Source organism: Symsagittifera roscoffensis, chromosome 4 (genome assembly GCF_963678635.1).
Source record: "Symsagittifera roscoffensis chromosome 4, txSymRosc1.1, whole genome shotgun sequence".
In the NCBI taxonomy this organism is placed as follows: Eukaryota; Metazoa; Xenacoelomorpha; order Acoela; family Convolutidae; genus Symsagittifera; species Symsagittifera roscoffensis.
The window spans coordinates 34,381,841-34,409,007 of record NC_087065.1 but is presented as its reverse complement, the minus strand read 5'-3'; the positions used below and the strand labels follow the sequence as shown (position 1 = coordinate 34,409,007).

Below are 27,167 nucleotides of genomic sequence, written 5' to 3'. Positions count from 1 at the left end.
ATCTAATCCAATTTATCAGTCCTGAAGGTTTTAAGCAATCTTTGCTTGTACACTCTTTGTTGTTTTTCCTCATCTTGACGCAGCATAAAGGTAAAAAAAAGGATTTTGACTGGATTTTAGGGGACTGAACTGAGCCATGATAAGCGGTTAGTGGGAATTTTACAAATCAGCAAATAAAAAAAACAACTAAATTAATTTAAATTTTAAAATCGAATTATAAATATCAAAAACAAGGAACAAACTCACCCGAGCTCAGTAGGTCCAGCGGCGCACCACCAGACTCCTCAAGCCAGCTCCAGTTTCCCACCTCCCCACAGAAAGCCACTTGACAGACCTGTCTCTAAAATCCCTCAGAGGGCGCTCCTAATACAGGCACAAACATCAAACATAACAAATCTATTTAATAAGTTTATCACAACAATTAGGCTAAAAGATTTGTTATGTGTGATGTTTGTGATTTGTTATGTTTGATGTTTGTGCCTGTATGTGGAGCGCCCTCTGAGGGATTTTAGAGAACTAACGTTTGAAATTTTTGAGCTTTTTTCTTAATAACCTTTTTTCACGTCCAGAGGTTGCTGCCCGTGCAGGTTGTGGATATATTTTTTTTACAAATAACTTATTAAGAGGCGATGAGTCATAAGTTTTGTTCTTCATTCGATTTCACAACAAAGACGGCTTCTGCGACTTGTGGACCAGAGAAAACCACCAGGATCGATGATGGGCAGAGATGTAAAACAATAATTGTTTAGGGCCATTATGGCCATACCATACCATACAATAATTGGAGGGCGCTAATATTATTAGGGCAATAGTTTATGGGAAAAAAATTCCATTTCAACTCATTATTGTGCAATTATGGAAACCGAGCTGTGCAGTTTTGTTTACTGAGTATTTACTGTGTAAACATATTTACATTATTTACTGAGTAAACATACACTAATCCCAGTGCATGTTTACTTCAGTGGGATTTTCACTGAATACCGGAAGAAATTGAGCCCTGTCAATCTTGAAGCCCAAGTTTTTCTGCATTGTAACGCCGGTTATTGGGATGTTAGCACAGTTGCAGCAATTTTGAATAAAGACTAGATTTTTCGGAAGTAAAATCCAGCTTTTTGTTTAATGGTTTTGTTGAATTTACCATACTCACCCCTATTTTTCCATAATTGCCATAATTGCAATAATTTATTGGAGGCGCAGCAGCCATAACAATAATGGAATTTCGGTGTGCAATAATATTGCCATACCATATTTTACATCCCTGATGATGGGAGAGAGTTGCAATCTGTTTTTCACAAGTTTCCCAGAATTTAAATTCTGACGCGAATGCTTCTCTTTGTGAGATAAGCAAACGTTTCTCTTTTTTTTTTGCTTTTTCGAGCTCAGAATGTGTGACAATTCTAAGTGTTGCTTCTCGGTAATGTATCTCGGCTGTATCATTTACTTGTTCGCACTTTTTCTTGATCTTGGATCATTTTGTATATATTGTCATAAATGTTAATACTGATGAAGCTGAAAATAGGCGAAAACGTTCGAACTAACATTTGAAATTTTTGATCTTTTTTTAACCTTTTTTTTTAAACTAAAACCTAATTTAAACACTTTTCTATCCATAAAATATCTTATTTGACAATTAAAATATGCATCGTTTCCTCAAAACTTCTTGATATCCGTTAGCGCGAAGCCGCACCACGTAATCTGAGGAGACTATCAGAATCTAACGGTAACTTTTTCAGGAATTTGAGCTTCTTTGAAATTTGATATGCTATCAGTTTTAATTGACAAAGAGCCATTTTCCCTAGACTGTGCCCCAAATGGTGCGGCCGTGGCAGTTTGTGGAAATAATCTACTGAATGTATATGATTTCTCCGATGGGATTTTCAAACTTCAAGTATCATCTGCATACGATCAAAAGCGAAGAATAACTTACCAGGACGTCTCATGGAATCAGATTGACAGTTCTCTAATTGCAGTTGGAACAAGTACAACTCATGTCATTGTAAAGAGTTTTTCTCCTTCACGTTTAAACACTTTACATAGTTATGAAAACAGAGTTGAACGAAGTGTTAGCTCTCTTAGTTTCCATCCGCATGATCGGAATCTGTTATTGGTCTCGGCTCGTGACGAAGTAGTTCTACTAGATCTAAGGCAATCTGAAACGCGAATGAAAGTGAAATATAAAAATAGTGTACAAAAAGTAAGTTGGAATCCTCATCGGGATAACCAGTTTGCTGCTTGCCTTGAAAATTGCATCGAGGTCATTGATTTGACAGCTCAAAGTAGTTTCGCCTCATCCTCGAAATCTGACAAGTTTTTTGGTCACGATGGACCTGTGTTCTGTTGCGATTGGCACCCGAATAAACGCGACACATTGGCTTCAGGTGGTCGTGACTGCTACATTAAGGTTTGGAACGTTACAGAATCTAGACAATCACAGCAGTCTATTAAGTTTTTCTTGCCGGTTGACTGCATAAAATGGCGTCCGTCATCTAATGAACATATTGTTTCAGCTGCCAGTACTTTTGACCAAAACATTTTGTGCTGGAACATCAATCGTCCTTTCCTTCCCAGTCATTCCTTCGGAGGGCATTCCAGGAAGGTTTCAAAGTTTTGCTTTTATGACAAATCTATTGACTCTTTTCTTTCGGTCGGAGGTGACAAAACATTGAGGCACCATAGCTTCGACAATGCCCTTGTCCCTGAGACATGCACTGTGCCTTACAATGTGAAGTTTTCGTCAATTGCGGATCTCTGTGAGGTTGAAGCACATACTGATGGTCCGCTGTCAGGGGAGTCTATAATAACTGATTTGACCAGGTCTGATGATCGAGACCCGTTTTTAACTTGTCTGAAGCAATATAAGTTAAATCACAATGAACCTGTCGCGTCGTGTGAGATGAATGCAAAAGTTGCCAGTGCATGTTCACTAACTCATGTCGCCGAGACATGGAAACTCCTATCAAAAATATTTCCAAAGTCGCAAAGGTCGATATCCAAATCGCGAAATGCTTCGGCTAATACGGAGAAAAATGTAGCTGCTCAAAAGATGAGGCCTGTAGAATCTAAGCAGGCAGCCTTTATCAAACCACCTGAGTGGCATAATTTCAGCGAGACCTCAACTGAAGCCAGTGACTTTGACTGGGGAAACATGAAACGGCAGAATGAGTCATCGCGGCCAGTCGGGGTTTTGGGGTTGGTTCCTCATAACCCGTACAATACACAGCATGACCTCAAAGAGAAAACAGCCGTGCTTGCTATCAGTCACGATGAAGACAGTCAAACTGAAATTGAAGAAGATGATACGCTACAAAGTAATGTCCGATTCGCTTTCATAGTTAAGGCTGCGCCCATTACTGTTCGAGCGGATAATCAATTAAGTGCTGTTCAAAGTAATTCACTGCTGCCTTTTGCCACGCCTTTTTCGGGCCAAAAGCCCTCCTTAAAATTTCTGTTTTCTTTGCTGAAAGATTTGATCGAGAGACTTGGCCAAATTCAGTTCGCAGTGTCAGCTTTGATTATTTTACAAAATGAATTCAAGTTCCCTGATTGCAGTGGTTCTGACGTCTGCGGTGATGGAGAAATCCTGTTGTCTTTCAAAGATTGGATTCTGTCGTATCATAACTTACTCAGCTCAATGGGCCTCTACGTGGAAGCTTGTGATATCAGCACGCGGTTTCCTATCTCCAACTTTCGAGAGAAAGTGGGAAAGTTTGAGCGTCATTACTTGAAGAAGCATTGCGACGAAAAGTGCAAATATGGCTGTGATGTGTGCTTAGATCGAATAATTGATAGACATTCCAACATGCAAATGAAGTTGAGGTCTACGTGCTGTAAGTCATCGTTTATCAATCGACGGTGCTCGAAGTGCCTTAAGTGCGCAAAATGTGCGTACTGTAAGCAGCCTGTGAAAAGTCTGTTTGTTTGGTGTCAGGGATGTGGCCATGGAGGTCATTTGCACCACATGGAACAGTATTTTAGGGAAAATGTTACCTGTTTGATTCCTTCATGTAGTCATAAGTGCGAGTTCTCCTGACACCAATTTTCTTGTATTGAATTAAATTGTTCATTGGACTCAGATTGAATTTTTTGTTTTCTATATTTGAAACTATCTATTTTGTGGAAAATTATATCTAGTTTTGTACTCCAGAGTTGAATTATCCTCGAAATTAGCAAATGTTAGAAGAAGAAAATCTATTGATTATTGTTTGGGTTTGTACTCGTGGAGTGTTGAGACTCACTGAAATGCATTAATTGCATTCAAATAGCGACTAATCTGTTGTCTTTTTCAGGTAGCTAGTTTTCAGAAGTATTGTTTTCAGTTTTGAATGGACAGTATAGTTGATTCGAGTTTTCTAGACAAGATCAACGGATGCGCGGGAGGAAATTTTGACGACGATGACGAGAAGGACGATGACGAGGAAGAACGACAGAAAGAAATGTTGGCAATGCTAGAGCAGCAACTACCCGATGATCTGTTGGACGACAGCTGCACTGATGATGACGAAGAAGAAATTGACTTGACCCAAGATCAGTCTCAGATGTCAGAGGAGGATAATCAAGGCTCACCAATGCACAATTCAGATGCAGAAGATATGAGGGATGATGGATACCCCGAAGGCGAGGAGAACGATGGGTTCGAGCATATAAAACTCATAAATGGACAAGAGGTAAATAAAACTAAATATTGAGTAATCGACATTTTTCTCGAACTGTTTTCAGTTCTGAATGAAGTACTCTAATTATGTGATTACTATTGATTTTTTTATGTGAACATGTTTCAGTTTCGGCCAACGCACGATCTCTACCAGATGACTCCGCAGAAGCAAATTGGTGAGCATTAGATTCACAGATTTCTTGTGGCAAATGTGGCTTCACCATGATTTAACCTAATGTTCGTTTTCAGTCAATACCAGATACGATACAAACGAGTTGCTGGATATGGTCGGAGCAGCAGATGACAATAACGAACCTCATAGGAGCGTCAAAAGCCCTGTTGGAGGATCTCAGTCGCCCAAGAAAGCACTTAACAACAATAACTACCATTCAGTTCCAATAGCTTTTAATCAAGCGCCCGTTCCCTACCAACAGCCCATGAAACCTACTAATTTTTCCACAGTCTCAGCAATTTCTGAGAACTTTGAAAATGAAGTTCATGACCAAAGAACACCTAATAAACAATTGGTTAATACTTACAATCCCACTTCTGAATTTCGGCCGCCTCAAGCATCAACTGCCATTCGCGGAAATGAGGTGACGCCGCCTCCAAATCAACAACATCCAGAAGCGTTCAGGAGACGAGACATGCAGCTACAAAATGTCAACGAGAATCATCCTGGGGGTTCGTACCTGTCATCGGCAAGTAGCAATGCCAACTCTTGGTCTTTCGAAGTGTTTGGCAAAAACCCGAACAAATCCCCAGAGAAGCGATCGCCTAGCGCTCAAAGTCAACCTCAAAGAAATCAACCTCAACAGAGTGGACAGAACGAGCATATGCTTGATGAAAGCTACCGAAATTATGATTTTGGTAATGGGGATTACCCAGAGAGAGTCTTCTACAGGCCAAGGAATTCAACAGCACAGCATCATTTGAGCAATTCCATGGATGCCAATAACATCACCCCTCCACGTAGGAACCCACGGGCTACCTTCATGGAAGCGGGGGGAGTTACAAATGACCAGCAACTGGTACAGCTGAACATCTTGTACGAAGCGAGAGGGAAACGAATTGAAGAGTTACAGGCTGAGTTGGAAGCGAAGACAGCGGATAGTGCTAAACAAATTCGGATCTTGCAACATCAGCTCAGTATTTCAGACGGTAAGAAAAGAATTATTCATGCCCTGGAAAGCTGATTTTTTTGAGATATGAAGATTCCTGTATTCTCACTTTTATAATTTAAGCAAGAATATAAGCAAATATGAAGATTCCTGTATTCGCACTTAAAAAATTTAAGCAAGAATTTAAGCAAAATATTATCATGTGTTTCGACTTTTGTTGTTAGAAAGTGCAACTGGGCTGAAGACGTCTCTGGACACTGCAATGGCTGGCCAATATGAGCTGAAGAACCAGTTGGATCAATTGCAGAGAACAGTTAGGAGCAGAGACAAGCAGATTGAGTCGTTGTCCACAGCCAAGCAGGAGGTAGCTACTTCTGATAGTTTAAATCCATTGAGACTGATTTTGAAAATGAGAAGAAAATATCTGCGAAGGATATGGTCCGAATAATGTATAGTAGTGTAAATTTTTCTTATCATTGAAGCATATTCAATAGTGATTGCATCTGTCTATAAATCTAATTGCAACTCAATTGTGGCCGTGTCCGCGATTCTCAGAGGATCTATGAATGGCTGCCCAGCCTGTCAAAGCTTGCTGCTTTATAGGCTGAACAGAAGGTACAAGTTATGGAGCGGACAGTGGCCAGTCTGAACAGCCAGATGGAGGAGATGTGTAGGTCAGACATGGTCAGCAGATCGCGAGAGCAGCACGAGACAGCAGTCAGATCTCTCACCCACAAACATCAGAATGAACTGCGCAACCTCAATCAGCAGATCGTGGCACTACAGGTACCTTATAAACTCACCAAGTAGCTATTAATCTAGTTTTGTACAATATTCGACTAGGGACAATCGTGTATGTCAATTTTATCCTGGAAGATATTTTTATATTTTTACAGTTGCCAATAGAAAAATTATCGCTCAAAAATAAAACGGTTTTCAAAATGTGAATTAAATTGTTGTCATGAAGATTTCATGAAGATCTCATCTCGGCTGTTCAACAGGTGAGTGTGGAGCAGAAGAGTGATGAGGTGGATAAGTTGGCGTCTGAGTTGGCGGACGTGGAGAAGGTGCGGTCGAGTGAGAAAGTGCGACAGGCAGATGTGGTCAACAAACTCACACAGTCACTAGAGGACAGCCAGCGACAGTGCAGAGACCTACTAAACACGAGTGAGTACATTAGCGTAGCTCAGCAGTAGAAAGCTTGCCATATATCATTTATGGTATAGGAAACAACCAAGATTTCAAATGGTTTTTTCTTAAGTTTAAAGAAAGCTAGATGTAATCGTCTTTGAAGCCATTCAAATTGATTTAACTGAACTTGGAAGTGTTAAAATGAGTTAGTTTTTGAAATAATCCTAGTTTTTGAGGTGATGTGTTAGTTATTGTGTGTGAAAATGAGCCTTCATTTGTTTGGCTCTAGATTCAGCAGTGGAAACAGCGAGTCTGCAGTCCCAACTGAAGCAGATCACAATGTCTAAGAAGATGAGCGACCAAATAGGGAAGATGTTGCAAGATGAGGTGAATGACCTGAGGACCCAGTTGGCCCAATACGAGGCGGTGTCCTCCCTCAAACTGGGCATATTCCCCTCTATTGAGAAGGGATTGAAGGGAGATGGACTGGATGAGCAGGATATGCACGATGAGAGTGTACTCAATGCCACGTCCACTATGCCTAATAGAGATTCAGCTTCTGATAGGTAGATTACAATTACAAGGAAATTTCCTCGGAATATGAAACAGTATTTTGGTAATCATAAAATTAGACGAAAATGTCTCAAACTGTTAAGAGTCGATGAACGTAGGAGATGACAAGGAGATAGTCTTATTTTCGTTCGATTCGAGTTGAAGCAAGGGGGGCGTTCAACAGTGCCGAAGTACAGCAGTGCCGAAAAAGGCGGGAAAATTTCAGAATAATTTAAACGCATTTTTCAAAGAGCGAGAAATTACTGACGCTAATTATCAAATAAAATCACTCCAATTTCGGCGCCAAAGTGTCTGCAACTGCAAATTAAACAATTATTTTTGGGAGGGGGTTAGGAAATTAGACGATAGCAAATTAGAAGCGAAAGCGAATTTAGACGTTAAATTATTTTTGCAAAACTAGCATTTTAGACGGAAAGCAAAGGGCTAACAAAACCTATTGCTTAAAACAAGTTTTCATAATTACAAAAATAATATATGATCCCATTTTATATCAAAATATTTATCTCGATTGATTTATAAAATGTGAATTTCAAGATTATAAAACATTTTTGAAATGCATAAATTACACAATTGCGGCATGTCAAAAATGCGGAATGTGAAAATTGCGACATGTGAAAAGTTGATTTGCACGAGTTGATTTGATAAGCTGAACGAAAGTTAATTGTAGTCGGTGAGCAAATTTCAGACATGAACAATACAATTACGTCTAATTTCCCATATTTGTAATTTGCATCGACGTCTAAATTCGTTTTTGTTGGTCACGTCTAATTTGCTTTTCGTCTAATTTCCATGGCCCCATTATTTTGGCGCCAAAACGTCTAAGTTGCAAAATTTCTCTCCCAACATTTTTAAGTGCCGCTTAAGATTGTAAACGTTCGCCGTTCAATTTTTGATTGCCGCACTTATTATGTTGAAATTTGTTCATATTTTCGGCACTGTTGAACAAAGTTTTCATTTTCGGCAAGGTTGAACTAAATTTTTTTTCGGCACTGTTGTACTTCCCCGAAGCAAGTTAGAAACAATTATTCGTTTACCGCCTAATTCGTTCAATTACCTATCAGAATCCCTTCATTTTGTTTGTTCTTAGATTTCCCAGCGGAATAAAAACTGTTCCTTCTTATCCAGGTTTCTCACCTTGGGTTAATTTTATCAAAAAAGTGCCGATTTTAAATTGCTCTGAAAGCTCGAAGAGTTTTAAGGCCATATAATTTTTTGTTGAAATTCGAAAATTGAGATCATTTTTTTGTTTTTTTTGCCTTTATTGACTCTTTTCAAATCGTCTGTTGGCCATGTTTTATAAATACAGAAGCATTAATATTTTTGTCTGAAGTACGTGCGATATCCAATTTTTAGAATTTTGAAACTCTTTTTGATCAAGAAAGAATGAGATCTCCATATCATTTGATTGATAGAATATGATAGAATACTTTCATTTTGAGTTTTCTTTCTAGGGTAACTATTCGTTGAACTAGTTGTTGGTTGAACGAAAGGGGAATGCTCAGCTTAAGTGTTTAGACTGCTGGCCAAGAGATTACCGTAGAAACGCATTGCCATTTTGTGTTGGGTTAGATTCATAATATTATTACTGTTGATTGCTTCTGCTTCAGTGAATACATTCAGAAACTGAAGAACGAGCTGGAGAAATGTCTGATCAACAACTTCTCAAAGCGCAACAGAATCGACAAACTGAACAAGGAATTAGAAAAGTGTCAGGAGAGTCTGACTGCTGTGAAATGGGACCAGGCCCAGGTTGAGAAAGAGAAGAGAGACTTGGAGCTGAAGAATGCACTTCTCATGCAGCAGAAGAGTGAAAGTGTTGGTAGTCGGAAGTCGAGTGAGAGAGAAGCGAAGTCGTCCCAGGTGGAGACGGAGAAAATGCGATCGGAACTGGAAAATATCATTAAAGTAAGTTAACATTTGCTCAATTTAATAAATCCTGTGCGTCTGAATTTTGAAAATGATTGTCATCAAATGCATACTTTTTAAGGTGAAAACGTTCATGTTCTCGAATATTTTATTGTTCGTTTGAAAATTGTTTCATTGTTGTTTTGCGTACTCTTTTAAGTCTGAGGAGTATGTCGTGATTTACCATTTTTAGTTCGAATATTTGGCAAAAATTAAGGTAAAGGACGTCACCTACCAAATGGGTACATCTACTAACAATCAATACTTTGTCCGGACTAACATTTCTGAAAACTTCTCGCAGTTTTAGTCACCACGGTCATTCAATTAACTGAATTACTTGCCACTTAAATGAATAATAGCTGATCTGTTTTGATAACAGAATATTGGCCATGCTTTTTGTCATGTGAGCTGTGTTTTTTGTGTGACCATTTTCCAAAAACTTGCTTACAATTTTACTAGATAACAAAAATTGAGTGCTTTTTAGGAACTGGAGGACAAAATGTCAAACGAACAGGAGAAGTTCGAAGGCCTCTCGACTGAAATGGTCCAAAAGTTGACGGACTACGAAAAAGAGAAGCAAGAGTCCATTGAGAGGTTGGAATCAATGCTGATTTTCGCTTTCATAATTGAACCACTGTTTGTTTTGTGATTCGGTTACCTAATTTTCTCCTTTTTGTGCTGCTTAGAGGAGCTAATCTGATTGCTTATTTGAGCAGTCTAATTGAGGGTTTACATTGCTCTTGATTTTGCCTGTCAATCAAGCATGGTAAGAATAAGTTCATGTCGTATCATTTTTCGATTGCTTAAGCAGTCATGTGTGTTCATTTCCAGGCCGAATCATGCAAAAATTGAAACCCTTTAGCATGCGATTTCTTTTCTTGGGCTGCATTTGTTTCAGCAAAAACAAAATAATCCTTTGCTTAGTTTGAGGGCTAGCTTTGATTAATATATCTATCTAATTTGTTGATGAAGTAGTAACTGTTAATTTAGGACGCGTAATACGTGCCTGACGATGCACGAAGATGCACAGGAGAATCTGAGGGCAGAACTGGGCAGATACTACGAGCAAGAGAAACAGCAGATAGTGCAGAGCTTCGAAGCCGAACTTGAAGAACTCAGGTAAAATTAGAGACGTGTTCTTTGCGTAGGCCATGATTGTGAAGGGACAATATGAGTGGATTGGGAAGATAAATAAGAAAGGCTCTTTGTGTCCTCGACGCTTTGGAGCTAATCTGAAAAAGTCGACCCTGAAATGTTCCTGATATCTTAAACAAACTTCATTGCTTTCTAAAGGAAATTGAATTTGAATTGCAGGGAGAAGCTGAAATCTACAGCTGAAGAATGTGATTATGCGAAGAGTTGTTTCGTCAAATTGAGCGAAGAGACAAAAATGGCAGAACAGCAGAAGAGTAAGTATCAATCAGACTAAATATTAATACCCAGCAAACATACGGTAATTCAGAAGCATACGGTTTGACAAGTTTGAATTTCATATTCATTCTATTAAATTTAGATCTGGAACGGTTTGAAACATGTACCCAAACTGAAGACGATGCAGTGAGTGAATCAGCGGAAGATGAAAAGAAGAAACTAGCCGAGGAAATAGTTGAGTTGGAAACCAAGATCGAGTCTCTGAAAGGCGACTGCAGAGCAGTAAGCAAAGCTAAAGAAGTGGTTGAGACTAAATTGAAAGAACGCGAAGACAGTCACACTGAGGCACTCACTAAATTGCAGAAAGATTTCAACCAGGTAAAAATGGCAAAATGCATTTTTATCTATTAATTAGCCTTGCGATAAGCAAGAGTGTTCCAATCGGGTGCCAGACTATTTTTTCCCGTAAATAATTTTGTTCACAGAATGGGCAAAATTAGAAACGGCAAAATTTAGCTTCAATTCATAATAAATTCAAACTTCTTTGTGTCTCCGGAACACTTGGAGATAACGAAAACGCCTGGGACGGCAAAAGTCTTCGAATATGACAGTACCTGTTTTTTTTTCAAACGGGAAATATTCCGTTTCAAAAAAATTGTTAGCTTAATTTTTTGTCAGCTTTTGTTTTGTCGGCTTAGTTGCCACATTGTAGAATTGTTTTTCTTTGTTTTAAGCACGTTATATTGTAGTTGCTTAGTGTTTTGTTTTTCTACTGCAGCTTGTAATTTTAGTAACTGTGACTTTATATTTTCTATTTTTTTTTCGCTTAAAAACTATTCTGACCAAATGATTTCGGCTTATGTTTTATCGGCCTAGTGAACATTTTTTAGTAGTTTCAAGGTAAATTTAATTTTAATGCTCTCCTTTGGATTGCACAAAATGATAAATTTTTTCATAGAAATTATAGTTTTCTATGACAACAATTTTTGTTTCCGGCTTTTTTTTCTGTTTTCCCCGCTTGATAGACTTCGGCCTATATTAAATCCGCTTTATGGCCTTATATTGCGTCTTTCGACAAGCGAGAAGAGCATATATGGGCGTGTGTGTTGAAAGAGCATGTGTGGGCGTGTGTGTGGGCGAGGGGACTTACACATTTTTGCCTTTTTACCGCTTGCTAGCAATATTTACCGCTTGCTAGCCTTATTGATTAAAAGTAGCCTTATTAATTTTGATAAATCTAGTTTTTTCGACATTTTTGAACCTTCGTGATTTTTTTCTGACTTAGCGGCTTTCTTGTTTTGTATCGCAAGTGGTGCGAATCTCAGCTTCATTTCTTCGTGAAATTTCTTTTTGATAGAAAAGGTTTTCGTTTCGATACAGAGACAGTGTCGAGAAGCTGTTGTTTTCGGCCCCCAATCACGATAACTTGCGTCATAAAAAAAAGCCTAGCAAAAAGTCAGCGCCTTATTGCAAAATTTTTAAATCAAATAATTTTGTTTTTAACTTATTTGTTACCAAGGACCTACAGTAGGCTATGTTGGGCTTCAAAATGTGTTGCGCACTTGCCGCTTTGTCAGCTCCGGTCTATCTTTGAATCGTTGTGAAGTGAAAAAAGCGGGTTTAGTGATTGAGGGGAATGTTCGAACTCCGCTTAATGCAATGAACTTGCAGGCGTCTCAGAAAATTGCTCTGAAAATTGAATCATTCGTATTAGCGTACGAGATTGTGAAAAATCGATGAACGTAGTTTGTTCAGGAAAATTAAAATAAAAAGATAGCGTGAACAAAGTTTTTTAAACAACAGAGGAAATAGTTTTTGTTTTTAGGAGACATTTGTTCACGCTGAAACGTGATTTTTTTTGCGGTTCGAATTTTGATTTCCGTTTAAGTTCACTTTATTTCTTTTGTTTAAAAGAATGCAAATTCCACTATCGAATAGCAAAACTGTAAAGGTCATGGAAAACGTAATCGGCTCCTAGCTTCGGACGTGTAATTTAATTTTCAGATGTCCAACGACAGAAAAACTTTGCATACTGATCCAGTTTATTCAAATTGCTCAATCATTACTTTTGCTAGAAATTCAAATAGCTTTAAGGCTATCTATTTTCTCATAGAAAATCGAACGTTAAGCTTTTTTTCAAAAAACAAGTCTTTTTTTGTTTACTTGCATTCATTGACATTTTTCCAACTGTCTTTTGGATAAGTTTATGCTAACGCTTGCGATTAGAAAGCCCTATCAAATCGCGATAAAGAGTTCTTTCAGGTTAACAACTTATTTAGCAAAGTGTTGAATCATTTGATAACTTAGGTTATAATAAATTCAAATTTCCAGGCGTCTCCGGCGCACTTGGTCTAGGCGTAACGACGCTGGGAGTTTTTCTTGTGCTCTTAGCACTTTTCACTGAAATTAAGATAAAATTCATACCTATATATTTTTTTACCAAATCCGTATGTTTTGTTGTTTCTTTTTTTTTTTTTTTTTATTTCGCTTGAAAGTTATAATTAGCCTGTTATTAGGGCTTACGTTTTTTTTCGGCTTTGCACCTAAATTTGCATTGTTTGAAGAGGATAATAGATTTGTGTCTTTCCGGAGGAAGGCGTAAAAATTTAGAATCTTGCAAATTTCATCACTTGCAAACGTTTTTTCACGACAAGCGTTTTTTTCCGCTCAGTGGGAGTTTGCCCAACTTGTGTCGGCTTAATTTCCGCTAGAAAAGTGTTTCTGAATATATATTTAACGACAGCGATTTTGTTAATTGGGGTTCTCAAATTGAACATATTTTGTGGCTTTTCTTTCATTATCTGTCTACTAGCTTGTAATGCTATTTGTGTGCTTTAGCAAGTGGTGCGAAGCTCCGTTTCGCCTCTGTACGAACAAACTGAACTCTAGCTGATAAACGGTGTAGCGGAAAGTAAAAAACTGCCCTCGTAATCTAATCCATACATTCAACGATCCGAAGTCAAACTGTGTGATAGAACCCTACCTAGTCATTCGATTTTGTTATTACGATTGTGTCATTTTTGAATGCACTAACAATTTTTTTGATCGTGAAAGTCGAAGAACGATAAAACCAGTCAAAATAGCTCATGAACTGATCAATTTTTTTCGACTTTTAAAAATCAATGGTTATATGTTTGGGCTGGTAGAATTGCGTAGTAGGAAAGACTCATACCACTACATCAGAGTTTTAAACGGTTTCTATCTTGATCTTACGAGGATAGCTAAAATCATCCATCATGAACATCAAAGATTCCAATACTACTACTTTTATTACCAATGCGTTTATTGTCCGTTTTCACATTGTGGCGGGGTTGGACATCCGGAAAGCGAGTCAGCAATGTTTCAGATGAGTGCATTCTGAGTAGCTTTCGAACTATTTACTTAAGCATAGCTCGAATGCTATTTGTGTGCTTTCGGAAGTGGTGTGAAGCTCCGTTTCGCCTCTGTACAAATAAACATAGTTTGTGTTATAGTATGAACTTTCTTTTTTTCAACCTAAGTCGCAGATATTGTTGCGATGCAATGGTTGCGAAAAAATGTGTTCATTTTGATCCAGCTTTTAAGTACAGCCAATGCTAATGAAAGGATATTAACACAGACTATTATATTACAAATAGCACATCAGCATCAAGGTATCATGGTTTTGTAGCGGAGAGGTAGGGAAGGAGACCAGCAGCAAAATAAGAGGGTTCGAACCTGAAATCTTGTAGACTCAAAGTTTTACTCATTCAGTTTTTTTTTCCAGTAGCGTTGTCGGTCATATTTTTGCTTGTGTATGGGAAGTGAAACTTCGCCTCTGTATAAATGGAGGCTAGCACGTTTTTCCATGCCATTCGGTCAAGGCAGTCTGTGGATCTGAGGCCTAAAGTCTTCAGTTGTCGTTTAACACCATCGATCCAGCGTTTTTAGGCCTTCCTGCAGGTCTTTTCCCTGGAACTGAAACATGGTCTGTTGTTTTAAGCGCATGGCCATTTTCTCTCCGGTGAACATAGCATTACCATCGTAGTCGCAACAGCTTTGTAGCTTGTCCAGATCAACAGGACCTGTCATTTTAATTACTGCTTCGTTGGTAACTCGTGACTCTTGTAAGTTTTCTTTATAAGTGAATCCAGAAATCCTATGCTGAGCTTTCATATCAGCACTTCTAAGAGAGCCGGATCTTGCCTTGGCCTGTGCCCAGGTTTCAGAGCAGTTCATAAGAACTGGTCGGAGATAAGCTCCGTAGATATGACACCTTGTAGTCAAATAAGTATCTTTATTCAGCAGCAGAGGCGCAATTTGCCGCCATTTCCTCTAGAAAGGTGCTATTCTGATCAATGATGCACGTATTGCGTCACTTTCAACGGAAATGATATCACCCAAATAGCAGAACTCTTCGACAGCACTGAGGGTTTCAAATTGATTAATCGGCAGAGTAGCATTCTCATCTATACTATATTTAAATGCGTGTAACACCTATCTCCCCATGTTTAAGCTATATCAATTTCGCATGTTCAACGAAAGAATTTTTGCATCTTTCAGGTATATCGTATATTGCCACTCTTGAGATTTTTTTCGTTTTTTTTTCAGTTTATGAACGCTAGGTTTATTGAAAAGCTCAATTGTAAGGCTGTAGCAATGATGCCAGCATGGAGCGGAGGAGGGAAGCGCAGTGTAGTGCAATGTAGAGGGTGAATTGATCCATCTATACATGATGTAACGGGCGTTTTTTTTTTCGTTTCAGCGTTATTTCAGCAAATTTGAAATTAGGTATCCTATGTTGGGGTGCTTTCAGGGTTGTTCCAGAGATCTGCTGTTTTTCTGATTTTTTCAAAAATTTTCAAAACAGATTTCTAAGGCCTCACAAAAATAAAAATAATATGCCGGGTATTCTCAAGTTTTGCAAAAGTTGCTTCCAAAAATTCCTGCTCAAGTCGTTTTAGTTTCCGGGAAATGACGTTTTTTATTATCTTTTGAATTTTTTTTTAATTCTTGGATTTAAAACACTTAAAAAATTTGAATTTTCGAACATAGTGGGCGCTGTCAGGCTACTCTCAGAGGCTACAAATCTTGTAATAAATATGAAATACCTGCTGGCAGAAAATTAAGAAGTTCAAAATACATGACACTAGCGAATTTTTTACTGAATCGTTTCGTACTTTTTTTTAACATAATACGATTTGCTTTAGCGAGCTAGCAAGCGTAATGTATTAATACGACTCTACTTTGTTTCCTATCTTACTCGCAAAAAAGCCTCATTTGGTAGCATTTTTGCAATGATCACGATCTGCAGCATAGGAAAATATATAGCATCTGTTCTCTGCTTATTCGTTGCTAGTTTGAGCGATAATTGGAAGGATTATTGCATCTTGGACAAACATAATGAGTATTATGTTTAAGTAGTTTCCTCAGGCTACTGCATTTTTTGCACTCATTGGTTACAAGAATTGCATATTGAGTTGGCGCCGACTCCCTTCAAACAACAAGTGAATGGATATTTTCCGTTTTTTGAGGAATAGACTTTTGGCCTGCAATCTAATGCTTTGTCTTATCCACATTGATTTTAAAACCGCGTTTTTGCAAAGCCTTGTTCCAAGTATCAAACCTCTCAATAGACTGACATTCCATTTCAGCGGATACACCAAGGTCATCTGCATATAGTATATCCCATGGAACGAAAGTTTCTCGTAGCATCTTAAATTTCTTTTATAAATAACAAAGTGCCGATCCTAAGTAATTCTTGCATCCTTGGGCCCGGCGATCTCTGGTTTTCGACTCTGTGTACTGGCACATTATTAGTTGTACCAGATTTTCGTGAACTCTCTGTTGCCTCAGAGCCCATGAGATCACTTCCCTGTGAACACGGCCGAAGGCTTTCTCGAGGTCAGCAAATGTGATGCAGGGGATGCATGCTGCCAACTGTCTATTACAATAAAAATTTCAAGTTTTGGAATATCATAAAAACAAGAAAATTTTGACGTCTTGAAGTTAGAATTTTGTAAAAAAAAAAAAAAAAAAAATCCAGAATAAAATACAATCTGTTGAATTTCAGGTCCAAATTCAGCTGAAAGCGGCCAAGGAACTGCTGAGAAAAGAACGTGAGCAGAATCAGACGCACTCGGAATCAGTCACAAGTAGCAAAGAGGAATACGAAGCGATGATAAAGAAAAAGGACGAGATGATTTCTCAACTAGAGACTGAGAAACAACGTCTAGAAAAACTGAACAGAGAGTTGGAGAGTAATTTAGAAAGCGAGGCAAAGTCGCTCGAAAGTGTGTACAAAGAAAGCGCTGATGAACTAAGGAAACTCCTCGATGAGGTGAGCTTTCTTTACAACTAAATTGTGGAGTTAGATGTTTATTTCTAAACCTGTTTCTTATGCTGTTGTTAAGGAAGCCAAGAAGCGATCATCTTTGGAACAAGAATGCTCAGAACTGAAAAGCAACATTGAGGATTTGAATTTAGATATCACGAATTGGTCCGTGAAGCATAGAAAACTACAACGGTGTTTCGAAAATGTAAGTGTGAAAAATCACGATTTGTTATCGAAAATATTGAAGGAAAACGTTTTTTTTTTTCAAACAGGTTTGTGTCAAACCGCAAGCACCAACATATGGCGTATCAAAACATCATCAAGAGAAAAGCTTTGTTGCAAGTTTAATTTTTGTTGCAGGAGCAAAGCTCAAACACTGAGCGTGAGAAGGAACGGGATAGACTCAAAGCGGAACTGGACAAGTACAAGAAGAAAGTGGAGTCACTTTCAACCGAGATCGAAATCAAAATCAACGAGACACGATCGGCAACTGAGCGAGATTTCGAAGACAAGGAAGCCGAGCTAAGAAACAATGTGACTGAACTACAGAAGAAGCTGCAAGCGGCAAGTAGAAATGACTCTAAACTGAAATTGGAATTGAAAGCATTGAAGGAACAACAGGTCTCGGAAAGCAACCAAGCTATCTTGATGATGGACAAAAAAATTGCTCAGATTCAACAAAAACTGGAAAATAAATCACCCAGGGAACAAAGTCGACAAGTGTCCTGCGCAGAAAAGGCTACTCAGGTATGAATCAGTAGCTCATTTTTCTAATCCGTTCTTTCATGACTTGAATGGTAATCGGTTTTAGACGCACTCCTCGGATGTTAGTGGAGACTCGCAAACACTGAGGGAGAAGCAAAAAACCCAAGATGCTGCATCAATGGATGAGTTCAGAACATCGGTTATCGACACTATCAAAATGATGAAAGGTTCTGTGATTTTGACCGCAGATTAACTTAGTGTTCTTGAAAAATTTGAATCTTTGCAAAATTGATCAAAAATGAACAATATTTAGCCGATGTCGTGGACTACGTGTTGACGAGGCAGGAAGAAATCTGTTCGGTTTTAAGAGATGAGATGCACAAAGATCAGCAATTGATGTCCCAGCAGATGCACCAGAACTACCTCTCTTCGCTGGAACATGTACTTGTCAACGAGCTTTTGCCGAAGTAATGCCTTCTACATCAATTATCTGGAATTCTTGAAGAAATTTGGAAGAAAAACGTTTGAATTTAATTTGTATTAAAGTGCACTGGGCCTGTTTTTTTTTGAGAACTTCGAAATCTATTCGGAAATTTTAGAACCTCCTTTCGAAAGTGGCCAAAGTTTTAAATTGACATCAATTTGTTTAGGGTTCAGCAGGACATGGAAGTCACTTCAGACATTCGCCACCTAGTGTCCACTATGTCCGAAAACATGAGCACAACTCCAATGACGTCATCTAGATCCAGTCCCCACTCGGGATCGAACTCGGCTGCCGAACCCACCTCTACAAAAGCTCACTCGCAGCAACTACAGCAACAGATGAACAATTTGCAAGAGGTAGCCCAGTTTCCAGCCCACATGATAGCCAATCAGAATGCTCCAAGGGCTAATGAGACGAAGATCAACAAAAATAGTCGCCCTGTGTCTGTAGATTTACACCCTGGCGACAGCGGAGATAACATGTCTTGTCACAGTCAGAGTAGTCAAAACGCGGCCAATGGGGTTTTTGTTGCTCCGCTCGCAATTAATAGTCAAGCTCAAAGTAGAAATCAACAGCAGTCTTCAAAGTCATCAGTGCGACGGGTAGGATTGAAATTCCTTCTTGAATATAGCATTGAATATCTAGGAAGAACTATACATGAAGTTTTTTTGAAGGCTGTTCCTAGCGAAACGTTCAAACAAGTAGTTTCACATTAAATCATGCACTTCAATGTATCACTAATTTATGTATGCTAAATCTCGGGAAGTTCCTCAAAAGTTCATATAGTTACTTAAAATCAATTCCGATGCTGTTTTAGGGTTTTCAAGTTTTAATTCCAATGCTACTTTTGGGTTTCACATTTTCGCATAGCAGTCAGCAATTAAGGTTTATTTCGCGAGCAGCCGCAAACTTCAAACATTATAACCGTTGCGATAAGCAAGGGTATTGAAATCGGTTACTGACTTTTTCACCTGTAAACAACTTTGTCCACAGATTTGCATGCAGTATATAATTGACATTCATACAGTATAAACGACATGCATGCAGTATATGCGCCCTATTTGCGCTCATTTGTCTATTACTCAAACTGTGCATCCTTATTAGTGGGTTTCCAATAAATCACTTTTCAAAATTTTCAAAATAATATTTCTTTGGTATTCATTGATTTTTTGACTTCGTCGCTTTCGGTTTTTTTTGTCGGCTTAGTTTCTGCTTTGTTTTGCAAGCAACTGCGTGGCTTATTTGAATGTTAATTATGGAGGTTAGAAGGCTAAATAAGATTTCGAACTTAAAGTTGTAAATTTACTACGTACATTTTTTATTGAACAATTTTTCGACCAAATCCATCGCCTTTTTTCCAATACCTTTTTCGTAATAATTTGGTAACTGTTTGCTTCAATTTTTAAATACTTTCATTTCATTTTCAAGAGAATTGATATAGTTCATGGTTTTCTTACACGCCAGTATTTTTTTAAATTCAATGGTATCTGGTTTTTCTTGTATTAAAAATGCTTGAAGTTAGTCTTAGGTTTATTTAATTTAGTTTAATGTGAGTTATTTACACAAGCAAAGCTTGTGTGATAGTATGAACTCTCTTTTTTTCAGCCTCCGTCGCAAATGTCAATGTTCATTTTGAAAGTGTTCTTTTATTCTAAGGGTATTAACACAGACTATTATATTACAAATGGCACTTTAGCTTCAAGGTATTATGGATCTATAGCGTAGAGGTAGGGAAGGAGACCCGCACCAAAATAAGGGGGTTTGAACCTGGGCAGGGTCGGATGTTTTTAATGAACTTTTTCGTATACTAGTTAAAATGCGTCCGCTCTGTAAATTGAGGCATGTTAGTTGGTGAATTTCTTTTTTTTTTCAAATTGACTGGTACGTCTAATGCGCCATAATTGGCTTTCGATACTTAGCACTTATGTAGACTCATAATTGGCGTGGGTCACTTAAGAAATTGTATAGACTCAAAATTTTACTCATTAAGTTTTTCCCAGTAGCGTTATCGGTCATATTTTTGCTTGTGTATGTGAAGTGCAACTTCGCCTCAATGTAAAATTTCATTTGAAATTGATTCAACGTTGCACTGTTTTCAAAACTTTTCGAAAAAAAATCAGAAATTTGGAAAAAAAGTCATAAATTTGAAAAACACTCATATGTTTTGAAAAAAAATTATGATTTTTCAGAATGCTTTTTTACAATTCTGTTATGACTATTTAATCTACGAAAGATAGTGGCGAATGTCGTACTATATTCAAGAGTTTGATTTTCCGGGCTGAAATTTTTATGAGAGATTTTTTTCTTTCATTAACGGGCGTATTTTTTGTTGTAATCTTGTTCATCAACTTTTCATATTTGATAAGTTTGACGTCTTTAGAATGTATTTATAGATGTTAAAAGTGTTTTTGTTTTCTGGAAGTTATTTTCTGACAATTTTTCAGCTTTGCATTTTTTTTTGAAATTTTGGTTTTTCAATTTCGTTTTTCATTTTAATCTTAGTTGATAGCAAGCAATATATGGGGCCTTTCTTATCGTCAAGTTTGCCCGTTGGACATGCAGGTTGTTTGGTTGCATATTTTTAGGCAAAGTTTTTGAATTTAATCATGAATTTTTAGATCTTTTGACCGAGTCTTTTTTCTTATCGTTTCCATCTAGTTGTTATGAGAGAGAAATGGATGGAGCCCGAATCCTTTTAAAGTGTTAGTTAATTGATTTCTACAAGAATTCAAATAATTTTATTGCTCATATTTTAGCCAACAATTTCTTCAATTTGTTTTTTAAATTTTCGTTTGAGACATATCTTTTGAACTTCTATCATTTTTATCGCAAGTGGCGCGAAGCTCAGCTTCGCCTCTGTGTAGTATAGTCAATCATCACTCCATCATATTGCTGTTTTCGGAAGCGAAGCGTAGTGCATTATTACGAAGTTTTTTTAAAAAACCTAACTAGCGAATAAAAGTGCTCATTTGGTTGCATTTGATATATTTCAATTTTATCATGTTTAAGACTATTTAAGCATAAGCAATTCAATAGCATGCGTTTTTGTTTTATTTTTGGCTAGTTTTAGGTCCTGTTTGAAGAAAACAGGTATAATGAAAATGTATGAAATTTGTTGTTTTTCTCAAATGTTTAATGCGCAAATCTGAGATGAAAAAATTCAATAAAAAAAAACAAATCATGAGATCTCCCCGTATCAAGCGGTTTTTGCCTAAGTTAGGTAGAAAAAAACGTATGGCTTCAAAAAGCCTATTTTTGACATTGTGGTTAATATTAAAACTTTTGTCAAATATTACCCTGCCAAATCGGAGATTCAGGGTTCAATCGAGAGAAAAAAAATCATTTTTGTGAATTTATGCTGCGCAAGCGGCTATCCCCTGCCTTTTGGCAAAGGAATGCGTAGCGTAGTGTGATGGTACGATGCAACTTTTTAAATGCCCATAGGTCCTAAAATAAAAAAGCAGTCGCATAAGTCCCAAATCTTTTCAATTGGTCAAAAGACTAAATTAGCCGAGTCTCGGTTTAAAGTCCCCGGTAGCTTCGCGGCGATAACAGGCGGTAAACTCCGTGTAGAGTCTTACCCTTTGGTGGCAAGCTCGGAACACGTTGGCGCGGCTGCGGCGGTCACTATTCTGCAGCTTGAAATTATGCAGCTTGAACAGTAAACAATGAATCCATAAACCCGTTGGCTCAAATTTCAACCAATCAGAATTCAAGAAGATAAATTTTGGGACTTATGCGACTCATTTTTTATTTTGGGAACTATGAATATTGGCACCTATGGAAATTCACCGCTTTCTCGCGTGTTTGCGAATTTGCAGATTCGCCTCTGTGTCAATTATTATATTAGATTATCGTATTGTTACGCAATTGGACTATCCGTACTAAATTGGGTGGTATTCGTACTTCCGATACGCATGTCAATTATGTGTTTCAAAAAATAAATTTCAATTATTTTTCAAAAGCAAGTATTCGATTATGTTTTAGGATCGTCCTGTCGTTAGAAAGAAAACCGCAAAAGAGCATCTGGATACCAGGAGGCGCAGCGAAGAGTTGAACAATATGGTGTTGGAGCAGCAGCAACTGCAAGCTGCTCAGCTTAACCAGACACAAGTCCCTTACGTCAATGGACTTCTGGACACAAGTGTTACTGGAACGTCTCATCAAAACGAAGTATTGGCGATGAACGATTACACATCAAGGTCAAATAGTTTACCTCGTAGGCTGCACCAGTCAAACTCCATGATGTCCATGAAGAATGTATACTCTGACATTCAGCCTCAAACTAGTCAAAATCATCAATATCAGAGGCTGACAAGTAGAGAAGAGAACCCGGCAGTGCATAACTATAGTTTTACAAGCACTCCGAGGGATCAGTATTTTGCTACCTCTCAAACATCCAATCATACAGTCAGTTATCGGCCCAGTGGAACTACCTTCACGCCAGCCAGAGTTCCAGCATCTACTAATCCCTACTTGTCAGGGTCAAGTAGTGCCACTTTTGCAAGCTACCCTGCCTTCCAAGTCTATCATGGCTCACCCTCAAATCACTCAGAAGTGTCTACAGATACATATGCCAATCTACCAAAAACTTTTTCGATGTCTCGTCCTAGAGCGAGCGTAGACGTAAATGCGCCTAGCATAAGTTTAAGCAAAGATGGTCCAAGTAAAAGTAGAACATCTTCGAGTTCAAGGTTATTGCATAACTCGAACTCGCTGCGTTTTAGTCACAGCTCAAACTCTGGCTACTAGAATTTTTAGTTATTAGCATCTAGTTGAAGTTCAATGGAACGCAATATTGATTTTTTTCATAAGGTTTCTTTGATCATAATTGTGACTTATCAACAAAAGAAATTGTGGCTGGTAGCAATCATATTGCGGCTCTGGTCTTAGAACTTGAGATTTTGTAAGTTTTTCTCTGCGTTGAACTGGACTTTTGCTGCGTACCTGTGTTTTTGTTTTGAACGTGACCTTTAGATTGATTCGTCTGTTTTTAATGAACATATCTAACTCTGTAAATAATAGTTTCGTGTTGATTAATAGCTCTCTTGTGAAATGTGTGATTGGATTGCATTGAATTCATCAATTGTGTACCATATGTAAAAATGTTTATGTTCTTTTTGAGTTCCAATTAGCAATACACATTCTATTTTCGTCTGTTCTTTTTTGCTACATCTTCTAATCAGTCAAAGAAGTCATTTATCTGAAAATAAAAAGATGTGTATTAAATCTATTTTTAAGGTCAAAATGATCTTCTCATCTTACTTGCTGTATATTGACAAACCAAATTTGATCCTAGACAGCACTACAATCTTTTTCCATCCAAGTGCAGCAGAGTACACTTCTATTTCACTTGCCCTTTGAACTGAGATTGGATACCATATCACAAATCTGGTGCTGATTAGTAATGGAACAGCAGGAGAGATGCAATAGTGCAGCTGCAGTTGAAAGTAGTGAAGAGTCACGCATTGTATCCAGTGGGGCGAATGAGTTCAGTGACTGGCACTACTTGAACCCAGAGGACTGCAATGAATCTTCCGACTCTGCGGTGAGGATAGATGAGTTATGACTACATTTTAAAACTAAAGCAGCACAGCTTAATTTTTCTCTTTTCCTGCATTACGTGGAAGGGTTTGTAGTATCGATGTTATTTAAAGGCAGATTTAAAAAAAAACGATGTCCTGAGATCAATAAACTTAAATGACTGAGCTTCATTTAAGCTTTATAGTCACTAAAATCAAAGAACATCTCAATTTGTGCATGTTGAAACATCCACTGAACCAGTCTCAGGGTCACTAGAGATGTACGATAGCTATCAATTGCCGCAACTTCCGTTGTTCTACAATAACTTCAAGTCTCAGTGCTTGAAACATCGCTATCTTATCTTTCAAAATAAGTAATTAACTTAAATCACGAGCTTGGATTAATAATCGAGATAATAAATGTGACTTGTGTTTGAAGATGTCAGAAGCAGAGGATAGTATAGAAGGTGAAGATATTGAACTGGCAGCTCTGTCGGCTGATCCAGATCATCAGCATGTTAGTTTGGTGGAAGAAGGTGATGCGTTCGTTCCCCTTAATGCACCAAGTGATGAGTCGCCCGGCAATAGCACCAGGTTCGTTAGCGTTTTCAAATATTATGTGTCGTGAAATCTTATTGCTCATACGATGATGGAAATCTTTCTGGTTCGCCCACCAATCAAATCGAATGATACCTGGAGTATATCGATGTCAAAAAAATTAGCTATTTGTTGCGCACCGATAAACTCAAAATATTGTTTCAGACGTCGTTCAGTTTCCTTCTCACGCACAGCTGTTCCGGTGTCCTCGAAACATCTGGCCAACATTGTCAATTCAGGTAAAGAGTGGCAATTTTTAAATCTACTCGTTTTATTTTATCTAGGGGCGGTAAAATCTCGGGGGGGGGGGGGGGGGGGTCAGGTTATCAAAACCCCAGAATATTATGAAGACCCTAATCCTAATTGCACAAAAAATTTTACGGCGCAGGAAAAATTCAGATGTAACAGGTCAACAAAACCGTTTTTAGGAACTTTTTGGAAAATTTTGACCAAAAATTGCTTTTTTTTCGGCGCGAGCTCCCCTTCCAAATTAATATATTTTGGCGGTTGGTCAAAGGTTTAAGGTTGGTCAGAACCCTTTGGTTGGCTAGCGTTCCGTATGCTATAGCTAACCTTACACCATCGCTGATGATGATTATGTCATGATACCACAGACTTGCTCAAAAAATAGACATTTTGAGGGTTCGAACCAAGTAATGTTCCATCGAACGAAATAGGTTTATAAATTTATCAAATGTCCAGGTGCGGAATCATCTGATTTTGTGACCCTGGATCCAAATGAGCGTCACACAGACAGCTCCCCAGGTCCCCCATTCATCCGACCAAATGACGTCACTGGATCCAATGAGGAGACGAGAGATGACGTAGAGGGTCCTTCCGGATGTCACGATTTGTTTGTGAATGTCAAACAGGGAGGCATTCAGAATGGTAGGTGTTGTTTTTATTTCCTGAGCATGGAGATAGCTTATATCCAGTTAAGAATGCCCATTGAGGATTGTCTTCATTTAAAGAAAAATAACCGATAAAAATTAAGTATTATTTTTTGAACAGGCTGAAAAAAGTACCGAAAGTTTGAATAGTTGATGAGCTTTCAATTTGCTTTATTACTAAGAGTCATGAACTTAGTGAATAATCTTATATATGTCTCGGTGATTTTGTTAATTTTTTCTTCAGGGAAAAGTCTGAAAATTTGTTCAAGCTAAATTTTGATTTTTTTTTGCGGTTTGACTTTTGGTTCACGTTATTTTTTTTTAGTTGAATGTAAAGGTCACGAGAAACGCGATCGACTTCTAGTTGCGAAAGTGCAATTTAATTTTCAGATTTCCCAGCGGAAAAATACCTGTTTACCCAGTTTTCTCAAATTAGGTAGATTTAGTAAAAAAAAAAGTGTCAATCTTGAAACTCAAATAGCTTAAGGCCATGTATTCGAATGTTGAGATTTACTTGTGTTCATTGAGAATGTTTAACGGTATGTTGGCTATGTTTCTTTATTTTCCGACTACTTGTTGGCTATGTTCGCTTGGTGGGAGTGTATGCACACATGCGAACGAAGCATGAAAGAACACGACGTTGATCTTTTTTTCTGTTTCCTTGCTTTCATGACTCTTCAAACTGTCTGTTGGCTATGTTTTTTTCCCTATCAATGCGTATCTTTCCTTTTATGAAAAAGCGGATAAGTAGTGGAACACGGTTTAGGTCCATTTCGAGTATTTGAGCAAGTTAACAAGTGAGGCGTTTTTTGTTAAAAAGAAGCTGGAGATGTTGAGACCATCGGCGAAGGAGACGAGGACGGATACCAGAGCGAGTGCTCGAGCTCCATGGCCACCAACAGCCACGCGCCGTTCACTCCCGACCAGCACCATCAGAGGTCCAGGAACAACAGCGAGAATCAGAGTCTCACTAATTTCCTCATGGGTCCGAGGTTCTTCGTCATTCTCCTCATTGCACTCATTAGTTTGGGCTTGGGACACCTTATCGGTGGGTTTTCTGAACGAAATAAAGTTCAGAGACAAATTGATTAACTATTCGAAGAGACTTCGTTTTAGGTCAAGGGAAATTGCATTATGATCAAGACGACGTGAAAGCGGCATCTGAACTGCGGGTAAGTGACATCTCATCAAATTACTCGAAGGCTTGTGAACATAAAACTTAATCCGCAGGTCAACCAACTGGATAAAAAACATGCTCGAGCAAGGAATCAGCTAACGGAATCATTTTTCCTGCTGTTTTAGGAGGCACAGCAGATGGAGAAGATCAAGTCTGTTTTGTCGGAACAGCTGTCAACATTCAGCCAAGAACTGCAGGCGGAAAGGGTAGAGTGGCAGAAAAGACTACAAGATGGTTAGTTTAGTTAATCCATCAGATTCTCTCCTGCTTCAAAGTCAACTCATTATTCGCTTAGAAAAATCAAATTGACTGAGCTTAGGGAAGGCTAGGGACCCTACAGTACAAAAAATATCAAAAAATAATAATGTTTTTTTTTTACGGGAAAGAAACCTTCACGACAGCACCAAAGCGGCAAAATATCGAGAAAATGATGTCAGTTGATTAATGATTTGTTTTCGAGATTTTTCAGATTTGCAGGTGACCGAAATTACTTTTTGAATTTTCTTAAAATGGGTTATAAAGGTAATTCTCAACGACTATTATTTACACAAGCATAGCTTGTGTTATAGTATGAACTTTCTTTTTTTCCAACCTAAGTCGCAAATATTGTTGCGATGCAATTGTTGCGACAAAATAATTTCATTTTGAAAGTGTTCATTTGGTCCCGCTATTAAGTACAGCCAATGCTAAGGATATTAACACAGACTATTATATTACAAATAGCCCTTTAGCTTCAAGGTATCATGGT

The 27,167-nt window shown here is 38.1% G+C and overlaps 2 protein-coding genes across 4 annotated transcripts in view; one reads left to right on the top strand and one right to left on the bottom strand.

The window, feature by feature from the left end:
• Positions 1 to 420, bottom strand: part of LOC134845227 (retinoblastoma-like protein 2) — a 179,391-nt gene extending 178,971 nt beyond the window's left edge. For both annotated transcript variants that reach the window (XM_063862140.1, XM_063862141.1), the window contains exon 1: positions 400 to 420. The gene's annotated coding sequence lies outside the window, so the exon portion shown is untranslated. The remainder of the gene's footprint in view (positions 1 to 399) is intronic.
• Positions 1 to 23,388, top strand: part of LOC134845226 (centrosomal protein of 152 kDa-like) — a 152,511-nt gene extending 129,123 nt beyond the window's left edge. Inside the window, exons 2-21 of one of the 2 annotated variants that reach the window (XM_063862137.1) lie at positions 4,317 to 4,664; positions 4,779 to 4,827; positions 4,901 to 5,812; positions 5,997 to 6,136; positions 6,376 to 6,558; positions 6,774 to 6,939; positions 7,193 to 7,469; positions 9,084 to 9,381; positions 9,575 to 9,598; positions 9,866 to 9,975; positions 10,372 to 10,500; positions 10,696 to 10,790; positions 10,895 to 11,130; positions 16,784 to 17,050; positions 17,124 to 17,249; positions 17,405 to 17,791; positions 17,856 to 17,976; positions 18,063 to 18,216; positions 18,400 to 18,835; positions 22,221 to 23,388. In XM_063862137.1, coding sequence (XP_063718207.1) covers positions 4,323 to 4,664; positions 4,779 to 4,827; positions 4,901 to 5,812; positions 5,997 to 6,136; positions 6,376 to 6,558; positions 6,774 to 6,939; positions 7,193 to 7,469; positions 9,084 to 9,381; positions 9,575 to 9,598; positions 9,866 to 9,975; positions 10,372 to 10,500; positions 10,696 to 10,790; positions 10,895 to 11,130; positions 16,784 to 17,050; positions 17,124 to 17,249; positions 17,405 to 17,791; positions 17,856 to 17,976; positions 18,063 to 18,216; positions 18,400 to 18,835; positions 22,221 to 22,985 — 5,217 coding nt within the window. In that variant the 5' untranslated portion in view covers positions 4,317 to 4,322 and the 3' untranslated portion in view covers positions 22,986 to 23,388. The remainder of the gene's footprint in view (positions 1 to 4,316; positions 4,665 to 4,778; positions 4,828 to 4,900; positions 5,813 to 5,996; positions 6,137 to 6,375; positions 6,559 to 6,773; positions 6,940 to 7,192; positions 7,470 to 9,083; positions 9,382 to 9,574; positions 9,599 to 9,865; positions 9,976 to 10,371; positions 10,501 to 10,695; positions 10,791 to 10,894; positions 11,131 to 16,783; positions 17,051 to 17,123; positions 17,250 to 17,404; positions 17,792 to 17,855; positions 17,977 to 18,062; positions 18,217 to 18,399; positions 18,836 to 22,220) is intronic. The other variant, XM_063862139.1, reaches the window with a different exon arrangement.
• Positions 23,389 to 27,167: the final 3,779 nt, after the last annotated feature.